We start from the raw sequence: 25,357 nt of genomic DNA on the forward strand, positions 1-25,357 counted from the left end.
AGGACACAACAGTGGTAGGACTGATCACCGACGACGATGAGACAGCCTACAGGGAGGAGGTCAGAGACCTGGCAGTGTGGTGCCAGGACAACAACCTCTCCTTCAATGGGATCAAGATGAAGGAGCTGATTGTGGACTACAGGAAACAAAAGGGCCAAGCACGCCCACATCCACATCGACGGGGCTGTAGTGGATCAGGTTGAGAGCTTCGAATTCCTCGGTGTCCACATCACAAGGGTATTATCATGGTCCACACACACCAACACAGTCATGAAGAGGGTACGACAGTACATCACTGGGGCCAAGCTCCCTGCCATCCAGGACATCTATACCAGGCGGTGTCAGAGGAAGGCTCTAAAAATTGTCAAAGACTCTCTGACACCATATGGCAAAGCAGTACCGATGCACCAAGTCTGGAACCAACAGGACCCTGATCAGCTTCTACCCCCAAGCCATAAGACTGCTAAATAGTTAGTACGGGTAGCTATTTGGTTAGCTATCTGCATTGACCCTTTTTGATAACTCTTTTGACTCATCACATATGCTGCTGGTCCTGTTGCCTAGTCACTTTATCCCTACCTATAGTATATGTACATATCTACCTCAATTACCTCGTACCCCTGCACATCAACTAGGTACTGGTACACCGTGTACAGTTGAAGTCGGAAGTTTACATACACCTTAGCCAAATACATTTAAACTCAGTTTTTCACAATTACTGACATTTAATCCTAGTAAAAATTCCCTGTCTTAGGTCAGTTAGGATCACCACTTTATTTTAAGAATGTGAACTGTCAGAATAATAGTAGAGAGAATTATTTATTTCAGCTTTTATTACTTTCATCACATTCCCAATGGGTCAGAAGTTTACATACACTCAATTAGTATTTGGTCGCATTGCCTTTAAATTGTTTAACTTGGGTCAAACGTTTTGGGTAGCCTTCCACAAGCTTCCCACAATAAGTTGGGTGAATTTTGGCTTTTTCAGTTCTGCCCACACATTTTCTATAGGATTGAGGTCAGGGCTTTGTGATGGCCACTCCAATACCTTGACTTTGTTGTCCTTAAGCCATTTTGCCACAACTTTGGAAGTATGCTTGGGGTCATTGTCCATTTGGAAGACCCATTTGCGACCAAGCTTTAACTTCCTGACTGATGTCTTGAGATGTTGATTCAATATATCCACATAATTTTCCTTCACATGATGCCATCTATTTTGTGAATTGCAGCAGTCCCTCCTGCAGCAAAGCACCCCCACAACATGATGCTGCCACTCCCGTGCTTAATGGTTGGGATGGTCTTCTTCGGCTTGCAAGCCTCCCCCTTTTTCCTCCAAACACAACGATGGTCATTATGGTCAAACAGCTCTATTTTTGTTTCATCAGACCAAAGGACATTTCTCAAAAAGTACGATCTTTGTCCCCATGTGCGGTTGCAAATCGTAGTCTGGCTTTTTTATGGCGGTTTTGGAGCAGTGGCTTCTTCCTTGCTGAGCGGCCTTTCAGGTTATGTCGATATAGGACTTTTTTTTACTGTGGATATAGATACTTTTGTACCTGTTTCCTCCAGCATCTTCACAAGGTCCTTTGCTGTTGTTCTGGGATTGATTTGCACTTTTCGCACCAAAGTACTCTAGGAGACAGAATGCGTCTCCTTCCTGAGCGGTATGACGGCTGCGTGGTCCCATGGTGTTTATACTTGCGTACTATTATTTGTACAGATGAACGTGGTACCTTCAGGCTTTGGAAATTGCTCCCAAGGATGAACCAGACTTGTGGAGGTCTACAGTTTTTTTTCTGAGGTCTTGGCTGATTTCTTTTGATGTCAAGCAAATAGGCACTGAGTTTGAAGGTAGGCCTTGAAATACATCCACAGGTACACCTCCAATTGACTCAAATGATGTCAATAAGCCTATCAGAAGCTTCTAAAGCCATGACATCATTTTCTGGAATTTTCCAAGCTGCTTAAAGGCACAGTCAACTTAGTGTATATAAACTTCTGACCCACTGGAATTGTGATACAATGAATTCTAAGTGAAATAATCTGTCTGGAAACAATTGTTGGAAAAATGACTTGTGTCATGCGTAAGTAGATGTCCTGACCGACTTGCCAAAACTATAGTTTGTTAACAAGAAATGTGTGGAGTGGTTGAAAAACGAGTTTTAATGACTCCAACCTAAGTGTATGTAAACTTCCCGACTTCAACTGGTTTTAGTCAAGTTATAGTTACTCATTGTGTATTTATTTACTCATTGTGTAACTATATAAAACATTTTCCTTAAAGTATTTTTTTAGAGAGTACTAATGTTACTGTCCCCACTACAACACAAATATACTTAAATAGATGTCATTTTGTGCTTGAAACATTTAATTCAATTCCTTCCTATGGAGGACTGCTCCTACTGGGTAGTGCCAATATGGCCGACCAGTGGCCTCATATCCTCTCAACGGCCAATGCATAGCATCAGCAATCCAGGGTTTATATGCAGTACATCATTGGTACCGACTCAAATGGCCAAGCTTTCATAAAAAGGAACCAAATTCAAATTTCAGCTCGCCATTGTAATTTCTAAGCAAAATATATTTATCTGTGAACGAGATCATTGCTTGAATACAGGTGCTGTCAATGTCCATGGGGAGATGACAGCATTGTCTGTGATAAATCTTACATTCTGTTAGCTGTGCAAAACTATATAATGGTTCATAAGGACTTTGCAGTTGTACATTTTTAGAAATATTCCCAATAGTTTCCATGTCCTATGTGTTGTCCTGATGCTTTCACACTGCCACTAAAGCTCAGACGGGGTAAACAGCAGGACAGTTAGATATTGGAAAAGACACATAATTAGTGAGGCAGAACTTCCTCAGCCTGAGCTGGCATCGTCCCTAGGAAGAGATCGGGAGCTGACAGCTCTGCAAATACTATACAACTTAGAGTTATACTGACATACCCACCTCTGCCACTCATTTGTGTACACAATCATTGTTTTTTGTGACACAGACTAGAATTTACAACAGCCATTTGTAACCTTTGTCAAGAGTGGAAATAACCTTGTGGTTGAAGAACCACTATTTAGCGGTCTTGTACTTCAAACACACGGGTGACGAAAGTCAGGCAGCAACTGTCAATATTTGTTGTGTTGCCCAAGTTTGGACAACATTTGTCTTCAATTACTCAAAATGTATGAACAATTACATTTGAATCAGCAAAATATATAGACCAATAGATTTAATAATAACAGTTAGGTTTCAAGCCACCCAACTTAAAAAAAAAAAACTTGAAGAGACTCACAGAGAGACGGCGAAAGAGAGAGAGAGAGAGTGAGAGAGAGAGAGTGAGAGAGAGAGAGAGAGAGAGAGAGAGAGAGATTCGCTTACCCAGGTGGTCATGTGCAAATAGTCTCCTGTACTTTGGAGTTTAGAGTCAGTTTGTCCATTCCCTTTTGGTATTTTCTGTTTGGTGGGACATCAATAGGAATAACTACCTAGAGCAACAAGATGACAAGGATTTGTTTATTTGTCATAACTGCTGTATTCATGGTGGAAAACGAGTTCACTTCTGGAGGTAGGCTTCACACATTTAACCCAAAAAAAGATAGCGACAAACAGTATCCTATGTTTTTCATAAGTGCTTCTTTATCATTCTTTGTGACAGTATAGAAATACAGTACAAATGTGATGTTTGATTCACATATTATTTGTCTCAACAGTTTCTGTTATATCTGCTTCACATAAACCCAAACCAGGACTTTACTCTGATTTCAGTAAACTGGCCTCACTTCTTCCCTGATACCTCATGTCTGTAGTGGGCACAGGGGCATGTTCCCCCTCAGCTTTGTCCTGTTTAAAATATATAACTATTATCATTTTAAGCACATTTTTTGTTGTTGTTTCTCTGTAATACCTAGCCATCTAGCAATTTTATGAAGTTGGTTTTAGCTAGCCCAGGTAGGTTCTCAATCACCCATCCTCATAACTAGCTACCAAGAAGCCATTTCAGGCTATCAATCAAGTTAGAGTAGATTACTTGTCTAACTATCTTAGCTGGCATGCCTGCTGGCAAGGTTGGAATACTTTAGAAAAGAAACGCAATAGCTAAATGGATAAGACTCACATTCCTTTCAATCTTTTACACAGATGTTAGAAGAGATGAAGGGAATCACACACTACAATGACCTAAAGTATGTGGACACCTGCTCGTCGAATATCTCATTCCAAAATCATGGGCATAATATAGAATTGGTTCCCCTTTGCTCCCTTAACAGCCTCCACTCTTCTGGGAAGGCTTTCCACTAGATGTTGGAACATTGCTGCGGGGACTTGCTTCCATTCAGCCACAAGAGCATTTGTGAGGTTGGGTCCTGATGTTGGGTGATTAGGCTTGGGTTGCAGTCGGCGTTCCAATTCATCCCAAAGGTGTTTGATGGAGTTGAGGTCAGGGCTCTGTGCAGGCCAGTCAAGTTCTTCCACTTTTTACCCCTTTTTCGTGATATCCAAATGGTAGTAACAGTCTTGTCCCATCGCTGCAACTCCTGTACGGACTCCGGAAAGGCGAAGGTCGACAGCCATGCGTCCTACGAAACACGACCCCGCCAAGCCTCACTGCTTCATGACACACTGCTCGCTTAACCCGGAAGCCAGCTGCACCAATGTGTCGGAGTAAACACCGTACAGCTGGCATGCAACCGGCCGCCACAAGGAGACACTAGAGCGTGATGGGACAAGGACATCCTGGCCGGCCAAAACCTCCCCTAACCCGGACGATGCTGGGCCAATTGTGAGCCGCCTCATGGACCTCCCGGTCGCGGCCGGCTGTGACACAGCCTGGAATCAAACCCGGGTCTGTAGGGACGCCTCTAGCACTGCAATGCAGTGCCTCAGACCGCTGCGCCACTCGGGAGGCCTCGACAAACCATTTCTGTATGGACCTCACTTTGTACACAAGTGCATTGTCATGCTGAAACAGGAAAATGCCTTCCCCAAACTGTTGCCACAAAGTTGGAAGCACAGAATCATATAGAATTTCATTGTATGCTGTAGCGTTAAGATTTCCCTTCACTGGAATTAAGGGGCCTAGCCCGAACCATGAAAAACAGCCCCAGACCATTATTCCTCCTCCACCAAACTTTACAGTTGGCACTATGCATTCGGGCAGGTAGCATTCTCCTTGCATCCGCCAAACCCAGATTCATCCGTCGGACTGCCAGATGGTGAAGCGTGATTCATCACTGCAGAGAATGTGTTTCCACTGCTCCAGAGTCCAATGGTGGCGAGCTTTACACCACTCCAGCCAACGTGTGACATTGCGCATGGTAATCTTTGGCTTGTGTGCGGCTGCTCAGCCATAGAAACCCATTTCACGAAGCTCCCGACAAACAGTTCTTGTGCTGACGTTGCTTCCAGAGGCAGTTTGGAACTCGGTAATGAGTGTTGCAACTGAGGACAGACACATTTTTACGTGCTACGCGCTTCAGCACTGCACGGTCCCATTCTGTGAGCTTGTGTGGCATACCACTTTGCGGCTGAGCCGTTGTTGCTCCTAGACGTTTCCACTTCACAATAACAGCACTTACAGTTTGACCGGGGCAGCTCCAGCAGGGCAGACATTTGACGAACTGATTTGTTGGAAAGGTGCCACGTTGAAAGTCACTGAGCTCTTCAGTAAGGCCGTTCTACTGCCAATGTTTGTCTATGGAGATTGCATGGCGGTGTGCTCGATTTTTATGTCCACATACGTTTGTATATATAGTGTATTTAGTTTCTTTAAAAAAATAACCACCAGTCGGGAGGATACAGACAGCTCAAGAGGTATGCTTAGACATGCAGAAAAATAAGCATATTTTTAAAAATTGAATTAAGCATAATAATTATGGCTCTAGATTGCAGGAAAAAAGCTGTTTAAAGTGTTTGAAAAATGCAAAATTCTTCAACTTCCTGACGGGGGCCCTAGCCCCCCTCCAGACTCCCCCCTAGTCATCCTCACATACTTTGTGCCCCCTCCGATTTTTGGTGTGCATGACACCCCTGCTTCTTCCAGTTCAGTTTTCAGTCCGTCAAATGCAGTGGCACATCGTATAAACTTCAGGGTGCAGATACAGGATGAGAGCATAAGGGTGAGGATGATAAGAGTCAGAGGAAGGGATGTTTTCTATATGTCAATGATGCTATTTTCTTCTTCATGGTAAATGACATATGCTTCACCAACCTGAACCTATAAGGGGAATTAATTTAGTGACTCCCCATCTCTGTCCTCGTTTCCTCCCCAGCCTCAGTCTTTCTGTCCAGGCAGTCTGCAGACACCCTCCTGAGGAGGCAGAAGCGCTACAACACGGGGGCCTTCGAGGAGATGAAGAAGGACAACCTGGAGAGGGAGTGCATCGAGGAGCGCTGCAATCTGGAGGAGGCGAGGGAAGTGTTTGAGAACGAGGAGAAAACAGTAGGTAGCATCCCCTACAACCCCACATGAAGTCCATCTGCCCATTAGGCTCTGCCATGTCAAGTGACAGACAGCATCAATAATGGTGTTTTCTTTTTATTTAGATGCAATTCTGGGCGAATTACCTTGGTAAGCGTTTAATGCTAAAAATATAAATAAATCGATATTCTATAGAGATAGTAGTGTTGTACTATCAGTTGATTGGTATAATCTATCTCATCTACCTGTAGTCAAGTGTTTGTCTGTGTGCCCCTACAGACGGGGACCAGTGTGAGTCCAACCCATGCCAGAATGGGGGGAAGTGTAAAGATGCCATGAGTGCTTATGTATGCTGGTGTCTACCTGAATTCAATGGGAAAAACTGTGAGATAGGTGAGCAATGTGGTCCCTGTATTCTGTTTAAAATCAGATCAAACGCAGTAACGTAGACTATCTTTTCTTCCGCTTGGCATTCGATTGGATTTGCTGATATTCCTGCTTTAACCTGAACATTTCATTGTATATGTTTACCTTATAGTAGCTTACATGTTAACCTCGTTAATTCCCCTAATCCTCTGTTCTCATGGATTCTCCCTACTCAGAGATGGCTAAGCAGTGTGACATTAACAACGGTGGCTGCTCCCACTTCTGTGTGCTGAACGCCCAGCATGCAGTGTGCGACTGTGCCACAGGATATAAACTGGCTCCGGACAAGACCACCTGTGAACCAGAAGGTACTGATTAATCCTGCATATAAATCCGTGCACTATGTTCCCTTTGCGTTGATTTAAATCATCTATTCATCTATTTTCAACCGATCTCATCTATGTTTGTTTGCCAGGACCGTTCCCCTGTGGTCATCTTGGCAAGGCTATAAGCTCAACGCTGTCCTCTCGGTCGATCATCACAGCCGTAAATGTTGATCAGACTCGGCAGTCCTACGACAACGCCCTCAACAGCACTGAGGCACTGGAGGCCTCTGTGAACAACACCTTAGATTCTCTTGCGGTCAATGCCACCACCCCCACCCCCACAAACGCCCACCGGATCAGCAGCACCAGTAGCAGCCACTCTTCCTCAGTGCTGGGGGACTTGCCCTCCTGGGCCTTCTTCCCAACACTGCCCACCATCCAGGAAGAGACATCCAGCGACCAGCGCATCGTTGGGGGAAATACAGTGAAACCTGGGGAGATCCCCTGGCAGGTAGGACTGTCGTGTGTGTGTGTGAGAGAGAGAGAGAGAGAGAGAGAGAGAGAGAGAGAGAGAGAGAGAGAGAGAGAGAGAGAGAGAGTGTGTGAGTGTAACTAAGCCCCTCCAGTCAATGTGTTTAGACTGCGGTTGTCTGTGCTAACCTCTGGGACACTGCCAGGTGTCCCTGATGAGCAAGCTGACCGGGCAGAGCTTCTGTGGTGGCACCCTCCTCAGTGAGATGTGGGTCATCACCGCTGCCCACTGCTTGAACGAGGGCAAGATTGGATCCTTCTTCGTCAGAGTGGGTGAGTCAAACCAAGTAGGAGTGACTGCCTATTTCGTATGTGTGCTTCATTTGTTCAAAATAATGTTCATCTGATCCCAATGTCTCTCTACAGGGGAGCACAACATGCAGGTCAAAGAGGGGACGGAGCATGACCACGCTGTGGCTGAGCATCACATACACCCGAGATACGACGCCAAGATAAGTCAGTACAACCACGACATAGCCCTGCTCAAGCTCCGCACGCCCGCCCTCCTCTCTGACTACAGCCTCCCCATCTGCCTGGGGCCCAAGGACTTCACTGAGACGCTGCTGAGGGAGGCCTCTAGCTCAGTGGTCAGCGGCTGGGGCAGGATGCGCTTCCAGGGCCCCGAGTCCTCCATACTGCAGAAGGTGGAGGTGCCCTACGTGGACCGGACCGAGTGCAAGGGCAGCAGCGCAGAGCGAGTGTCCCGCTTCATGTTTTGTGCCGGTTACCGCAGCGAGCAGAAGGATTCATGCCAGGGGGACAGTGGCGGTCCCCATGCCACCCAGTACCGGGACACTTGGTTTCTCACAGGCATCGTGAGTTGGGGGGAGGAGTGCGCCAAGGAAGGGAAGTATGGCATCTACACCCGTGTGTCACGCTACTTCCCGTGGATCTCCAATGTCACTGGGCTTAGAAGCATTGGTTCCAATTCTGAGCCTGATGTCTGACAGGTTCAAACCCCCCCTGCCCCCTGCCCTTACGTTACTTAACGTTTTGGATTATTACAATTGTGTAATGTTTAACTGAGCTGATTTACTCTTTTGTTGATTTATTAAAAGGGATCCTGGAAATGATGTCTCTGGATGTCTTCTGTAAGTTCTTCAAAATATTCAGGCAGATTCAAAAACATTAGGGACTGACCCAGAGGCCTACGCCTCATACAGTAATATCAGTCAACATTTACAAAATGCACATCCACACCCATAAAGGTTAAAAAAAAAAAAGTTAAGACGGTAAAGAAACATTTACGAAAACGTAAATGGAATCTTCATCCATACCATCCAGCCTAGAGCCCTGTATCTTGGGCAGAACTACTTCTACATCATCAAAACCCAGACGGCTGTATCCTCAATGTCTTTTAGTTCCTTGAAATTCTTTTTTTGAATACTGTAAGTCGCTCTGGATAAGAGTGTCTGCTAAATGACTAGAATGTAAAGAAAGACTCTCCCATCAGATTATCTTGTGCTTGTATTTGGTAAAATAATTTCCATCCATATCATATATGAAATTCTCTGTACATTTACATGAATCCCCAACGTCCGTCTATGTGGAGAATTTACACATAAGCTGCAACATCCAATCATCGCACTCACTCAGCAGTAGAAATAGCAGCCGCGGCAGCAGCACCGCAGGACCCTCCTCTCACGTCAAATGGTCAGATGACTGACACACCACCCCCTACTGGCACAAAACTGCAGTGCACATAAAAAGAAGCATTAGGCAATGTTCAACAGGGAACTGACCACCTGCAACACCCTGTTGACATTCATGCAGAATAGCGAGCATAGAAATACAACGCTTGGCACGGTTTGCTTGCACACTGAAATGTAAGCTATTTACCATAGTAACTGGGGATAATGAGAGTGGTACAAAATGAGGCTGTTCTAACAAATAAAGCAGACAGGGAAACTGTACAATAGCATGTTTTGGCACATAACCTGGCATTGATGATATGTTGAAATCTGTTATGGTCTATCATGAACCATGATAGTTACACACAAATGTAAAAAAATAGAGATTGATTCACTTTCACTGTAACAGAAGTAAAACAGTCCTTTTCTAAGTAAATATATTTATAAAGTGGACTAGAAACAGTTCATGCATCTCATCCACAGGAAAATGAAGACATGGAGATCCTATGTCCCGGGGTGACAGTTCTTTAAGGTGATGTTGTGATGCTGCCTGGGGTCGGAAAGTAGACTCAGTCCACTGCCTTGTGCTTGAGGTTGTTTGCTTGACGTGGGAAGGGATGTTACCCACGGCAACACATGCACTCTCTGGAGGAAATGTAAAAAGACGTCCTTGTGGTTTATCGTCATGGTATTAATATGATGTTGATTATTATACATTTCTGGAGATGGACGGTAAGAAGGCAAAGTTGACCCTTCAGATCCTCTGGTTTGATTGATGACTGGTCGGTCTCTGGCAGCATGTTCAAGGCCCCCGGAGACTCCGGGGAAGACGACCTTGGATGGGAATGATGTCAGGACGACAGTTGTGGTGACAGAGGTTTTGTCCGGACGGAGGATGGATGGCACGTGCTTCATTCAGAGAGAGCTGAGCTTTCGGGTTTTCTGATTCCCTGAAGGAGTAAGAGAAGCACACAGGTAGTAAGGTCGTAATGTGCAGGTATGTAGAGAAGCACACGGGTAGTAAGGTCGTAATGTGCAGGTATGTAGAGAAGCACACAGGTAGTAAGGTCGTAATGTGCAGGTATGTAGAGAAGCACACGGGTAGTAAGGTCGTAATGTGCAGGTATGTAGAGAAACACACGGGTAGTAAGGTCGTAATGTGCAGGTATGTAGAGAAACACACAGGTAGTAAGGTCGTAATGTGCAGGTATGTAGAGAAGCACACAGGTAGTAAGGTCGTAATGTGCAGGTATGTAGAGAAGCACACAGGTAGTAAGGTCGTAATGTGCAGGTATGTAGAGAAGCACACAGGTAGTAAGGTCGTAATGTGCAGGTATGTAGAGAAGCACACAGGTAGTAAGGTCGTAATGTGCAGGTATGTAGAGAAACACACAGGTAGTAAGGTCGTAATGTGCAGGTATGTAGAGAAACACACAGGTAGTAAGGTCGTAATGTGCAGGTATGTAGAGAAACACACAGGTAGTAAGGTCGTAATGTGCAGGTATGTAGAGAAGCACACGGGTAGTAAGGTCGTAATGTGCAGGTATGTAGAGAAGCACACAGGTAGTAAGGTCGTAATGTGCAGGTATGTAGAGAAGCACACAGGTAGTAAGGTCGTAATGTGCAGGTATGTAGAGAAGCACACAGGTAGTAAGGTCGTAATGTGCAGGTATGTAGAGAAGCACACAGGTAGTAAGGTCGTAATGTGCAGGTATGTAGAGAAGCACACAGGTAGTAAGGTCGTAATGTGCAGGTATGTAGAGAAACACACAGGTAGTAAGGTCGTAATGTGCAGGTATGTATGTGGATATGAGGACATCTTATTCATTCTTGCTAATAGCTACAAACACAAGAACAGGGATCTCTACTATTGGTCCATGGGGAGCCCCTCACCTTCCATCCTGCCTGAGTGGGCACGGCCACTCTCTCCCAGAATCCTGTGCAGGTTATCAGCTGAGACCCGACCCTCATCACAACGACTGACATTCCTCACAAGCCTGACAGAGAGAGAATCAGGAGTACTGCTGTAGTAACGACGGCAAGCAACAGTAACAGCGGTAGTGATATTAGTAACGGGGCTTCTCACCACTTCCCTACAGTGTCCTGATCCAGCAGCTGGATGACATCGCCGCAATTAATGATGAGATCATCTGTACTACACACACTACTTTCCACCAGGGCCCTGTACCTCCCAGGAACCTGTGAGAGGAAAGCATGTCCCCTTAAGACCAGATAAAGAAAAAACAGACTGACAATAGCCTCACATTTTACACCATGCTCTAATTCCAATGTCCAATTACGTCCACAAACTGTTTTGCAGAACACTTGACACTACAACGCCGGGTGACTTTTAGACCGGCTCACCAGTGGAGTAGGGTCGTCCTCCTCGTCAGAGTCTGACAGGTTGGACAGGTCAGTGGTGCTCCAGTCCTCCAGACCCTCGCAGACGTCCACTGAGTGGGAGGTGCCAGGCCAACCTACGTTTGACAGACAGAAGCTCTCGATTACAACCCTCCTCACAAGTCAAAGGTCTCTCTGCGTGCCAAACATATTCACCTAAATGTCACTGACGTTAGACACTTTCAAAACCTTCCCACGTGTCAAAACCTCACCGACCGGCCCCAACTGGCCAGCAGACTTGGAGTCTGCCTTGCTACTAAAGTGAATTGGTGAGACAAAATGGCTGCTGTTTTCCACGCTTACTCACTGCGTCGATTGTTGTGCTGGGGCTGGGGGGAGAAGACCACGGGGTCTGTGAGGACGGGGCTGGTGCGGCCCGACGACTCGGCCTCCTCCGTGCTGAGGGATTGGTCTGGAGGTTTACTGTGAGGAAGGACATCAAAACAACCTGAGCAGCCAGTGATCTGCCCGGGACTCCACGGCATGCACACCGACATATGAGCCAGACTGTCCCGCGTCGCAAAGGAACGGGGCAGAAACACAACATCCACATGGTCACAAGCTTGGCCTCAGGCACTGGCTAACTCACATCGTTCTCGAGACCAACGCCAGAGAAACAAGCTTGACATTTCGGGAGTCACTAGGTTGGAGATGAGTTGATACCAAGCTATGATTGGAATCGACAACAAACGAATCACACGCTACGAGCGCCATTTTCAAACAATTCCAGGAAATCCCAATGTTCTCTTTGTTCGTCATGCAAATTGTAAGACATGGGGGACATGAGAGAACATGAGCGGACGTGAGAGGACATGCAAAGAGCATCACCTGTCAGTAGAGGGAGGAGACAGAGGAGTCTGCTCCGAGAGTTGAATAGGGGGAATGTCTTCTGAGAGAGGGAGAGAGGGGGGGAGGATAAAAGGGAATTTAGACCAGGTAGTTTAACCAAACTACTGGCATGCAGACAGACAAGTCACATCACAGCACAATAGAGGACGAGGGGAATGAACAACACACCCAACATGGAAGCTGACACACAAGTAGACGCAAAGTAGAAACCTTGGAGGAGCCTCTGTTGGTTGGTGAGAATTTTCCTGATCTCCGTGAGCCAGGCGATCTTGATCTGGAACGTAGGGGCCTGGGGAACACAACCACGGGCGTCAGTACCGTGCGTGTGTCAGCGAGTCAAATCAAACCAAACCGTATTGGCCGCGTACACATTTTGCAGATGTTATCGCAGGTGCAACGAAATGCTTGTGTTTCTACCAAACATAAAATAAAATCATTGAGGAATATCCGGACGAGCAATGTCAGAGTCCGGAATTCCAATATACAGGACGGTGTTTATCGACATTATGGACAGTGTAGGAATAGAAACGGTGGGTACAGCTGTAGTTATATAGGATGAGTCTTGACTAGAATACGGTGAATACATATGAAGTGAGTAAGACCAGACCAAGCCTACTCCATCACTTCCCAAGACACAGACTAAACTGAGAGCAGAAGATAATCAAAATCAAATGACACATAACGTGGCCCTCACCTGAACAACATACACCTCCTCTCTGCCACTGTACCAGAGCTCAAACTTTTTCACATCTCCTTTGACATTCTCAGTGATGCCAACAGCACTCATCTGCAGAGAAAACACAATTCCCCACCGCAAGTGTATTGACTGTCCCTTTAATCAAAGCGAACGTGTGTCCATATGATAAGAACAGAAGTGCCAGTCGTGCCCTGCCCCCCCCCGGGCCTTACCCTCAGGCAGTGCTTGAAGCTATAGTAGGGGGTGCGGTCGTGGCCCTCCCCATGCTCCTCACGGCGCTTGCAGAAGAGCAGAGCGTGCTCATGCAGGAAGAGATGCCTCTGCATGGGTTTGAAACGGGCCTTCATCCTCGTCGGGCCCCTCTTATGGCTGATCCACACACTGAAGGAGCCCTGCATCAGCACCCGACCCAGGTCACTCAGCTCCCCCTGGGGACACAGCCAGACACAACACAACCCAGCACGTTGGGATATGGTAAGACATAATTATTACGAAAAATTCACTGAGAGACAAAAGATGCACATCTGTCCCTTTCTCATTCATCCTCACTTAGTCACTCATACATTCTCTCACCCACATGCAGTACCTCATAACCTGTGATGGCGATCTGGTGCATGGAGTCGTTGACAGACTTGAGGAGATCCAGCATGGACTCCAGTGCTCCCTGCAGCTCAGAGATATAACCACTTTCTGCGCTGTGCTTCAACAGCTCCTGTCGGGAAAGACAGGAGCCCGGAGGGCCCCAATGTGTTCATATGGAATGTTAAAGCGCGCACACGGACCATGTACGTCAAGATGTCGGCTGAGCCCAAGCCCTACCTTCAGCAGCAGCTGGTACTTAGTCAGTCTCTGGACAGGCTTTAGGAGGTACGAGTCCAACCCCAGTTTGTGCGCCAGCTTCTTCTGACACTCCTACACAGGATGGAGACAGAAAGACTGAAGAAATCCTTCAAATGTGTCCAGAAGACGCAACGTTTGTCAAAACTAGAACTTTTTTATCAATACATGAAAGGGGATTCAAAAGTGGGAGGTAAGGGGAAGTGCATCTCTCTTCAATGAAAAACAGTTTGGCAGTCCACTTAGCCAGAGTACCTGGAAGAAGAGGGAAGCAGAGCACTGTCTCCATAGCAACTCAGAGTGCGGCTTGTTCTGACAGTAGCGCTCGTACACCTGGAACTTTTCTTTCTGAAACGGACAGAGAAACGTCAACACCAAGCCAACTGACCGCAGAGGGTTACAAGGGGGCTCTGACTGAGGACCCCATAACACATGAAGTCAGAGAGGGGTGATCACAAGCTTGCTCACCCGTTGTAGAAAGCAGGCTCCAACCCTCTCGGGAGTCTCCAGGCACCCCTCCAAGTCCTGGAGGAAGGTCCTGTAGAGAGGAGGGAGAGGATGAGGCATGACTTCAATCAATACTCTCCTCACTGTAAAAACAGAGCTTCTGCTTATCAGTGCCTCGGTGCGTGTGAAAGAGCGAGTGTTTGTGTACATCCTTGCCTGCTATGGAATTTGTAGATCTCTGGCATATTCCCGAAGAGGACTTCCTTCTTGCTGCGCAGGACAGAGGGCAGTAGGTTGGAGAGGACGGGGTTATCCATCTCTGCCCTGTAACCCTACAGAAATGAAGACTTGTTTTTTTTTTATATCGTACCCGTCGGGATGGTTTGTGTGTCTGTGCAACTGTTAAATGAAACACCTTACCAGCAAGACAGAGAGCAGCTCCTCTACATAGATCCTCTCTGTCTCAATAAGCTCTTTGATTATGTGTCTGAAGACACAAAGCACAGTCAGCAAGATGCACAGAGAGAGAGAGAGAGAGAGACAAAGAGGCACCAGTAAGGGAAATTCCTTTATTAAATGAAATGTAATTACATTTTCTAGGCAGATAACAAAGACAGATAAACAGTTGATGAAACCAAGCTGGAATCAGACAGTACATGCAGACTGATGATGAGTGGGGGGCTGTTTCACCGTTTCAGCTGGTCTGGGCTCTCCTCTCCCTCCTGGCCGTAGGAGAGAGAGTTGCGGTTCTCCTCATAGTCATGCATCACCTCTATCTGGAGAGGGAGAGAGAGAGAGAGGGCAGGAATGAATTTAGTCAACATGACAAGCTGAAACAATGATAAGCCACTCTGTAGGACAAAAATGATGTGGAGGCCAGATTAAAAAAAATAGGCTATCCCACATGGGAGAAAACGCAAATCGTGTTGACATGAAATGTAAAGTAGGGGACATTCTATAGCCCTATTGGGACGGGGGAGGTTGGGATGGTCGGGTAATGTAATTATCCGCACGAGCACAAAACACCACATCCGTCATTGTAGTCTTGTCCGTATCTGCCATGTCAGTCATTTTTACCTGGCGGGAAGGTTATTATCCCCCCCCCAGAAAACTCCCCAGGTCCTCTGATAATACTTACCCCGTGTGAATCGTCATCCCTGTGTTTTGATGGATATTACAGAGTTGAACAGGTGCTGCACGCGGTCTTAAAACAAAGCGCGACGTAGCGTACAAATGAACGATCTGTTCTGTCATATACCAACTTTCCCGCCTACTGGGCACAGACGTTAACTCAACGTCTATTCCACTTGGGTTCAACGTCATTTCATTACCATGACGTGGATACAACGTTGATTCAACCAGCGGGCAGTGCCTATTTCTCTTTTAAAAGATTAAGCGGATGATATTGTGCCAATGAATTGATAAATTGGCAATTACGTCCGTTAATTGAGTGTCTGCATACAGTTCGCGGCTCTTGTTGATACCATTTAGACTTTCTCCAAACTGAAAGCCAATATAAGTTGAAATATATTCACGCCTAGAACAACCTCCTGGCTCCCGTCACGATGGTCCATTTAGAATGAGAAAAATGATATATTTCCCTGGGCAGTTTGGTAAAAACGAATCCCATCCGAATCGTCGATTGGGAAAAACCGGACATGCTGGTCGAAATAACCACGTAACCAAAGTCCTATATTAATACAGGTCCCGTGCGTGTCATACACTTATAATGAATACAGTGGATCTTAAGGAACCTTCTGATCTTTAGTTGTCAGAACCCAACTCTCACCTTTCTAGGGCTTTTCCGAGCTGCCCTCTTGCCAGGTAAGAGGTCAAAAGAGAACCTTGAGTTGAGAACCGAGTTGAAATCTACACCTGCAGGCATGAAAATGCACAGAATGATTATGAAAAAAAAGACGATTACTTCAAGTATGAACACTTGATCTGAGGAAGACAGGCTGCTGAATGTCCACTATCATCCTTGAAAAATCTTCTCTCACACACCTAATAATCAGAGTACGAGAACTAATTCACATTCAGCGTCCGTTAGGCCTCGGGAAGAGTTTTGCGGTTGTGTAGTTATGGTAACGTACTGTGTTTGGGGGAGAAGAGAGGGGATTTGCACCGGGGAGAGTGCTCAGGCCGAGGGGCCACCAGCTGGACGGGCCGCACCTGAATGTCAGCCAGCTTCCTCAGACATGCCTGTCTGTTGTGGATCATTCTCTGCATGGCAGACAGCTTCTCAGTGGCCACCCCAATCTGAGACTGAGATACGAAGAGAGAGAGAGAGAGAGAGAGAGAGAGAGAGAGAGAGAGAGAGAGAGAGAGACAGAGAGAGAGAGAGAGAGGGAGACAGAGAGAGAGAGAGAGAGAGAGAGAGAGAGATTATCGATAGAGATCGACAGGCCTATTGGATCTGCATGAGGGAGGAGAAAGGTGGAAAGTGCTGGCAACAGTAGGTTGTTGATAATAATACTCTACACTTGTGGCAGTAGTAGTATTACAGTATGTGTCATGTTTGCCGTGTCGACAGGGTGTTGTCGTCGTACCAAAGAGCTTTGGGATGAAATGATAACGGGAGGAAATGGCACGGTATGACTTGGAGCCAGGCTGGGTGGAAAAGTGACTGATACCAAAGAACACACTATGGAACAGGGACGCATACCTCTAGCTGAGGGGTCAGGATGGCCTCAAACTCCAGACTGAGGACATCAGGGCTTTGGCTCAGACACAACGGTGTCTCCTCCTGGAGTCTCTCTATGTCCTGCAGCGCTCCCTGAGCTCCCTCCTTGGACTGGAACTTATCCACCAGCTGATTGGCTAAGAGGTAAGCCCCCTCGTCACACCAGCGCCGGGCCTGAAGGCGGACATAGACACACAGACACACACACACACACACACACACACAGACGCATGGAAGCATGACACACTGACTATCACAGACATCACTGTCTCTACAAGCTTTATGAGTGGATATGGGACGATGGGGGTTACAATTGTGTGTGTGTGTGTGTGTGTGTGTGCATGCGTGCGCTCGCATGCCTCTTCCAGACGCAGCAGCAGGTCGCGTATGCGGGTGAGGGCAGCCCGTTTGGCTCGGATAGCGGTGGTCAGCACGTCACAGTGGTGCCGCAGCTCGTTGCACCGCTGGACGATCAGGGCCAGAGCGTAGTGGTGACCGGTGGCCAGCTGGTGGCCGCGCAGGATGATTATCTGGGCGCGGCCCATCTCTTCCTGACAACCACCACAATCACAACAACAAAAAACCCGGTCAAGGATCCCCATCAGAGGTGCACCTATCTGGAGCAGTTTACGGTTCTCTGACAGAAATCTCACGATGTACTGGATAAGGGTCAAGCGAGAGGTTCGTTTGTGGCGTGGAACCCTGACCTGTGCGCGGGTGTCCAGTGACTCCAGATCTTTTAATAGCTGTTCTGTCTGGACCACAGTGCCGCCCACTGCAGCGACCTCCTTCTCCTGACCAGACAGCCGGTCCAGGATCTCCTCCATCTGAGCAACAGCAAAAAGGAAGTTTGACCTTTGGCACTAAATGTAGGAAATAGTACAGATTGACAGTTTTCACTTGTACCACTCTAAACTGGCTGTACCTCATGAAAGCTCATCTCATATCTCATCAGCTGAAGGTACTGCTGCAGTTTCAGGTGATGCTTCTCAAAAAAGCCATCAAAAGCCACCTCCATGTCCCGTAGTTGGGCCAGAAGCCTGAAGAAAACAGATGGTACACAAGCTAAAGGTCAAACACTTAAACCTATCAAAACGATAATTCCACCAGAACCCCATCCCATGGCAGCTCCCGCAAAGACAACATGAGATAAATGGAACTACACACACCAACGGCATGTGAAGAAACACAGTTGTCTGAACCATCTTTTTTTAACAGTGTACTGCACCTCTGCACCGTGTCCCAGTCCTGTTTGATATCTTTGTCCTCCTGACCATCAGCTTTAGCTGCCTTGGCGGCTTCCAGGTTGGAGAGCAAGTGACGGCCCTCCCGCATCACTGACCTGATGTCCTCCTGCAATCGTTGCCATTCGGTTATTCACAGGACGTCACAACACCATGCACTACTACGGCCTTGCAACAACAACAACAAAAAAGTGTGAATAATTCCAAGGTTGTCATGGGAGATGTGTCTTACTTTCAGCTGCCTGTATTTGTCAGTGTGGGATCTGAGGAGGAACTCGATGGCGTCGGCCTCATCTGGAAGCTCGGTCTCGGCGAGCTCGGTGCCAAACGACTGCAGCAACTGGGCTATCTCCTTCACAGTCACGGCAAAGCTCTCAATCGCCTACAGAGGGAGACAAATATGAATGAACGTCTGCCTTATACCAAAAACACCAATTTGTCACGTATTCTGCCACACTGCACATCTAGGCTCCTTTGCGGTGTTAATTGTCTACGTGTCGTTGATGAGGTCAGTGTTCCAAAATACCAGGTCTGCCTATAAATCAATGTGTTGCTTTAGGTGACACCGTGGGACAGCATGTTTACCGTACGAAGGACAATCCAGTCACTATGGCAGTACTCCAGAGTTCCACCAAACTCGGAGGTCAGCTGGTTCTCATCGATGTAGCGAAGCAGGTCCGTAACTGAACTGAGCATAACCACCTGTGGAAGAACGCAGAGTAGCAGACCGAGGTGTACAACACAAAAGCACCATGACAACCAGAATCCATAATAATCACTCCTCACATTACAGTAATACATCTTAGAGAGAGATTGTGGGTAACACAACCTAAGAGAGTCCTTCACAGCCCCTGATATTGCCAGACTGTTGAAACAACTACTGTAATCACCTGACTACTGTCCCTTAACCACTTTCTGTACTGGTATTTGCTCAACATTTCAAACAAGCCTTGGTTTCGTCATGTCCACTTCTTACCGGCATCTTGAGCATGAAGTCATCCTGGCTGAAGCGGAAGCCCAAGTCAGTGCCGGTGCCTGAGGGACTCTGCAGGAGACTGGTGGGCCGCAGAACCAACACCAGGTGGAGATTCCCCGGGAAGGACATCTGCAGAAAGAAGACAGCAGGAGAAGAGAAAAACAGTTAAGATAATTGATATCATTTAACGTTATTGCCTGTGTGGTATGACTGTTGTGTCAGCGTGCTCTCTTTTCATCCTACTTGGTTATTGCCTCACTACCGTTCTCAAGCTGTTCCTCTTAGTTTTCATCCTACTCAGTAAGTGTGGACGTTCACAGTGTTGACCTTCTTAGATCATTAGATAACTCTTACATAAAGTCCTCCTCCCTATCGCACTAGACGAGTGAATAAACCTAAGTCAGCATGTTGACTTTATGTAATGTTTTCATAACCTACATTACTCATCTCATATGTATATACTGTACTCTATGCCATCCTGATGTAATGTATCACTAGCCACCTTAAACAATGCAGCTTTATATGTTTTCATACCCTACAATACTCATCTCATATGTATATACTGTACTCCATACCATCTATTACATCTTGCCTACGTCATTCGGCCATCACTCATTTATATATTTTCATGTACATATTCGTATTCATTCCTTTACACTTACGTGTACAAGGTAGTTGTTGTGGAATTGGTAGATTACTTGTTAGATATTACTGCATGGTCGGAACTAGAAGCACAAGCATTTCGCTATACTTGCATTAACACCTGCTAACCATGTGTATGTGACAAATACATTTGATTTGATTTGATGTTTAGGTAGAAATGATAACCCCTATGTTGCATGGCTAGATGAATGCAGAGTTATATTTTGATACATATTTTTACACATGTTAACTATATGGCTCTGGATGAATGTAATGGGCTCTAATTTTACCAAGATGTTCTAATTCCGTCCACTGGAATTTAGGTTCCAGTTCATTTTAATGCGTTGCAAAACAAGTATGACAAGTATTGTCTCTACATGATGATTAAAATAAACAAATGATCGAGAAAGAGGGGAAATATAGGTAAAATAGTAGCCTTCTACAGTCTCTGGAATAGCAGAGAAACTCACAACATACTGCAACACCTCCAACAACATACTGCAACACCTCCAACATCATACTGCAACACCTCCAACATCATACTGCAACACCTCCAACATCATACTGCAACACCTCCAACATCATACTGCAACGCCTCCAACATCATACCGCAACGCCCTCCAACATCGTAATGCACCGCATCCGACATCATACTGCAATGCCTCCAACATCAGACTGCAACGCCTCCGACATCAGACTGCAACGCCTCCGACATCATACTGCAACGTCTCCAACATCATACTGCAACACCGCCAACATCATACTGCAACGCCCTCCGACATCGTAATGCAACGCCCTCCGACATCATACTGCAACGCCTCCAACATCATACTGCAACACCGCCAACATCAGACTGCAACGCCTCCGACATCATACTGCAACGCCCTCTGATATCATACAGCAACGCCTCCGACATCATACAGCAACGCCCTCCGACATCATACTGCAACATCTCCGACATCATACTGCAACACCTCCAACATCATACTGCAACGCCCTCCGACATCGTAATGCAACGCCTCCGACATCATACTGCAACGCCTCCAACATCATACTGCAACGCCTCCAACATCAGACTGCAACGCCTCCAACATCAGACTGCAACGCCTCCAACATCATACTGCAACGCCTCCGACATCATACTGCAACGTCTCCAACATCATACTGCAACACCTCCAACATCATACTGCAACGCCCTTCGACATCGTAATGCAACGCCTCCGACATCATACTGCAACGCCTCCAACATCATACTGCAACGCCTCCGACATCATACTGTAACGCCTTTTGACATCGTAATGCAACGCCTCCGACATCATACTGCAACACCTCCAACATCATACTGCAACGCCCTTCGACATCGTAATGCAACGCCTCCAACATCATACTGCAACACCTCCAACATCATACTGCAACGCCCTTCGACATCGTAATGCAACGCCTCCGACATCATACTGCAACGCCTCCAACATCATACTGCAATGCCCTCCGACATCGTAATGCAACGCCCTCCGACATCATACTGCAACGCCTCCAACATCATACTGCAACACCGCCAACATCAGACTGCAACGCCTCCGACATCATACTGCAGCGCCCTCTGATATCATACAGCAACGTCTCCGACATCATACAGCAACGCCCTCCGACATCATACTGCAACACCTCCAACATCATACTGCAACGCCCTTCAACATCGTAATGCAACGCTTCCAACATCATACTGCAATGCCTCCAACATCATACTGCAACGCCCTCCGACGTATTGCAACGCCTCCGACATCATACTGCAACGCCTCCAACATCAGACTGCAACGCCTCCGACATCATACTGCAACGTCTCCAACATCATACTGCAACACCTCCAACATCATACTGCAACGCCCTTCGACATCGTAATGCAACGCCTCCGACATCATACTGCAACGCCTCCAACATCATACTGCAATGCCCTCCGACATCGTAATGCAACGCCTCCGACATCATACTGCAACGCCTCCGACATCATACTGCAACGTCTCCAACATCATACTGCAACACCTCCAACATCATACTGCAACGCCCTTCGACATCGTAATGCAACGCCTCCGACATCATACTGCAACGCCTCCAACATCATACTGCAACGCCTCCAACATCATACTGCAACGCCCTCCGACATCATACTGCAACGCCCTCCGACATCATACTGCAACGCCTCCAACATCATACTGCAACGCCTCCAACATCATACTGCAACGCCCTTCGACATCGTAATACAACACCTCCAACATCATACTGCAACGCCTCCGACATCATACTGCAACTCCCTCCAACATTGTACTGCAACGCCTCCGACATCATACTGCAACACCTCCGACATCATACTGCAACGCCTCCGACATCATTCTGCAACGCCCTCCGACATCATACTGCAACGCCCTCCGACATCATACTGCAACGCCTCCGACATCATACTGCAACGTCTCCGACATCATACTGCAACGCCTCCAACATCATACTGCAATGCCCTTCGACATCATACTTCAACGCCCTCCAACATTGTACTGCAACGCCTCCGACATCATACTGCAACACCTCCGACATCATACTGCAACGCCTCCGACATCATTCTGCAACGCCCTCCGACATCATACTGCAACGCCCTCCGACATCATACTGCAACACCTCCGACATCATACTGCAACGCCTCCGACATCATACTGCAACACCTCCGACATCATACTGCAACGCCTCCGACATCATTCTGCAACGCCTCCGACATCATACTGCAACGCCTCCGACATCATAATGCACCGCCCTCCAATATCATACTGCAATGCCTCCAACATCATACTGCAACACCCCCTGACATACTGCAACGCCCTCCGACATCATACTGCAACACCGCCAACATCATACTGCAACGCCTCCAACATCATACTGCAACGTCTCCGACATCATACTGCAACGCCTCCGACATCATACTGCAACGCCTCCGACATCATACTGCAATGCCTCCGACATCATACTGCAACACCTCCAACATCATACTGCAATGTCTCCGACATCATACTGCAACACCTCCAACATAATACTGCAACACCTCTATCATACTGCAACACCTCCAACATCATACTGCAACACCTCCAACATCATACTGCAACAGCAGTGGAGGACCTTCGACTCTTATAACATCCTTGTGACCAACTAGCTGTTGTTCTATGTCAGACTCTCTTCAGATGTGTGAGGCAAATGCACCTCAGCACTAAAAGTGAATAAGACTTCAGTAATGGAACTTTGCATAGGCCAATTGGAGATGTACTTCCATGTACAGGCCACTGTGATCCAAGGGGCAGCCTTGAGCAGCAGCGTGAATGCAAATAGATACAAGGCAAAGTCAATCTGAATGTCTGCAGGACAGGTGATCAATGAAACACACCAGGCGACACCAAGCTCATCAGCTTTCCCTAGCACTCAGTCAATCCTAGTGGAGACATGCTGGAGATTTGATCACTGCAGCACAGATCAAAAACATGCATATCAACAGTTTTTTGGCCTATTACACATCTCAAATATCCCCGAATACCATCACATAATGCATGTATTATGAGAAACCGTTTTTTAGTATAATTCAGCTCTAACAAAACTACTGTCTCCATCGTTTGCGACCACACTGCTGTGTCACTGAAACACCTTGCTTACAGTACATTAAAAAAAATAGGATTTCACCTTTATTTAACCAGGAAGGCCAGTTGAGAACAAGTTCTCATTTACAACTGCGACCTGGCCAAGATAAAGCAAAGCAGTGCGCCACAAACAACAACACAGAGTTACACATGGAATAAACAAACGTACAGTCAATAACACAGTAGAAAAAAATTCTATATACAGTGTGTGCAAAAGAGGTCAGGTTAGGGAGGTAAGGCAATAAATAGGCCATAGTGACAAAATAATTACAATTTAGCAATTAAACACTGGAGTGATAGATGTGCAGAAGATGAATGTGCAAGTAGAGATACTGGGTACAAAGGAGCAAAAAAATATATATATAACAATATGGGGATGATGTAGTTGGGTGGGCTATTTACAGGTGAGTTATGTACAGGTGCAATGATCTCTAAGCTGCTCTGACAGCTGGTGCTTAAAGTTAGTGAGGGAGATATGCATCTCCAGCTTCAGTGACTTTTGCAGTTCGTTCCAGTCATTGGCAGCAGAGAACTGGAAGGAAAGGCGGCCAAAGTAGGAATTGGCTGTGGTGCCTGTGGTGCCCTGTGGTGAACTACAGAGCAAATATAGTACAATAGGCTATATCAGTTATTAGCTAACAGTATATGAATGATGCAGACTGATACATACAGACAGCAGTAGAAATGCAACTAGGCTACTGCAATAATATTTTAAGGTCATACAATATGCATTAACTCTCTATCGATAAAGATAACACTGATGATAATACCACCTACAACAAACACTAGGTTATATCACTCTTCAATGCCTAAAGACCTGTTTCAACTATTGTTACTGTTGTTATACCGCAAGACTTATCATACACACCATTTTGTCATTGGCATGTCCTGTCCGACCGACCCCCCTCCCCCCCGCATCTCCAAACACATGTATAGACGTACAACTATGTAAACTATTTTTGAAATGCACGCTTACTAGAACAGACAGAAACTCAAGTGTTATCTGACATTTGTATATGCCTTAAGTCGCATGCGATTTCTAGCTGATGCCGCAGTAGGGCACATCCCGGCCAAACAGTGTTCGCCTCGCTATGCTGCAATAGACAGATCCTGATTCCTAATTTCGGGAAACATCAAAGAAATACTTATATCGTAAACACCTTACCGCGGCCCTCCGCAAACGGGGCAGTCCCCTAAAAGGATTGGCCTCCGCCATGGTTTTAGGTTGGCCTTTCTAGGGGATATCTCCCTATTTTTAGGGGATATCTCGCCGCATCACAACTTCCCTCCCTCCATCAGTACAGCGCGGGACTCTCGGCAGTAGTGAGCAGCCGCAGCATCGCATTGCAGTGGCCGGGTGGGTAGCAGGTAGTGATACGAACGAACGGCTCTTTTTGAACGGCTGTTTTTGGTGAACGTTGGGAATCGAATTGCATCTGTGAAAAATCCGTTTATTTGGCTCCCTTATTTGCATACTGTTACCGTTGCTTTTTCAGCTCCAGGTATCGATTATCTGCAGACAAATTATAAAAACACTATCTGAAGATGGTAATTCCTCAGTGCAGGAACAATATAGTGAGGAGAGAGCCTCATTCTGATCAACACTCATTTGTTCATTGCATTTTATTTGTTCGTATATTTGGTC

General features: G+C 46.5%; 2 protein-coding genes across 5 annotated transcripts; one reads left to right on the forward strand and one right to left on the reverse strand.

Moving 5' to 3' along the window:
- The first annotated feature begins 3,344 nt into the window (after positions 1-3,344).
- On the forward strand, positions 3,345-8,708 carry f9b (coagulation factor IXb). Its single transcript, XM_014196044.2, has 8 exons — positions 3,345-3,565; positions 6,267-6,436; positions 6,541-6,565; positions 6,695-6,808; positions 7,018-7,149; positions 7,257-7,618; positions 7,785-7,911; positions 8,005-8,708. The coding sequence occupies exons 1-8, from the start codon at positions 3,499-3,501 to the stop codon at positions 8,583-8,585; spliced, it is 1,578 nt and encodes a 525-aa protein (XP_014051519.1). The 5' UTR covers positions 3,345-3,498; the 3' UTR covers positions 8,586-8,708.
- A 379-nt stretch (positions 8,709-9,087) lies between these two features.
- mcf2b (MCF.2 cell line derived transforming sequence b) lies at positions 9,088-25,064 on the reverse strand. Of its 4 annotated transcripts, none has more exons than XM_014196039.2 (27): positions 24,878-25,064; positions 19,403-19,531; positions 19,012-19,128; positions 18,659-18,808; positions 18,411-18,535; positions 18,108-18,222; positions 17,890-18,009; positions 17,542-17,733; positions 17,165-17,356; positions 16,593-16,764; positions 16,289-16,374; positions 15,190-15,275; positions 14,920-14,986; positions 14,716-14,831; positions 14,521-14,590; positions 14,308-14,400; positions 14,035-14,127; positions 13,802-13,927; positions 13,428-13,643; positions 13,213-13,305; positions 12,729-12,807; positions 12,498-12,558; positions 11,977-12,092; positions 11,634-11,746; positions 11,356-11,468; positions 11,163-11,266; positions 9,088-10,219 (listed from the first exon to the last, which is right to left on the reverse strand). In XM_014196039.2, the coding sequence occupies exons 1-27, from the start codon at positions 24,926-24,928 to the stop codon at positions 10,185-10,187; spliced, it is 3,030 nt and encodes a 1,009-aa protein (XP_014051514.2). In that variant the 5' UTR covers positions 24,929-25,064; the 3' UTR covers positions 9,088-10,184. The 4 variants fall into 4 exon arrangements, with proteins under 4 accessions (XP_014051514.2, XP_014051511.2, XP_045572849.1 ...); XM_014196036.2 differs by having other exon boundaries at positions 11,977-12,176; XM_045716893.1 differs by lacking the exon at positions 16,289-16,374 and having other exon boundaries at positions 11,977-12,176; positions 16,672-16,764.
- Between the last annotated feature and the right edge of the window lie 293 nt (positions 25,065-25,357).

The sequence above is a fragment of the Salmo salar genome, chromosome ssa04, assembly GCF_905237065.1.
Source record: "Salmo salar chromosome ssa04, Ssal_v3.1, whole genome shotgun sequence".
NCBI lineage: Eukaryota > Metazoa > Chordata > Actinopteri > Salmoniformes > Salmonidae > Salmo > Salmo salar.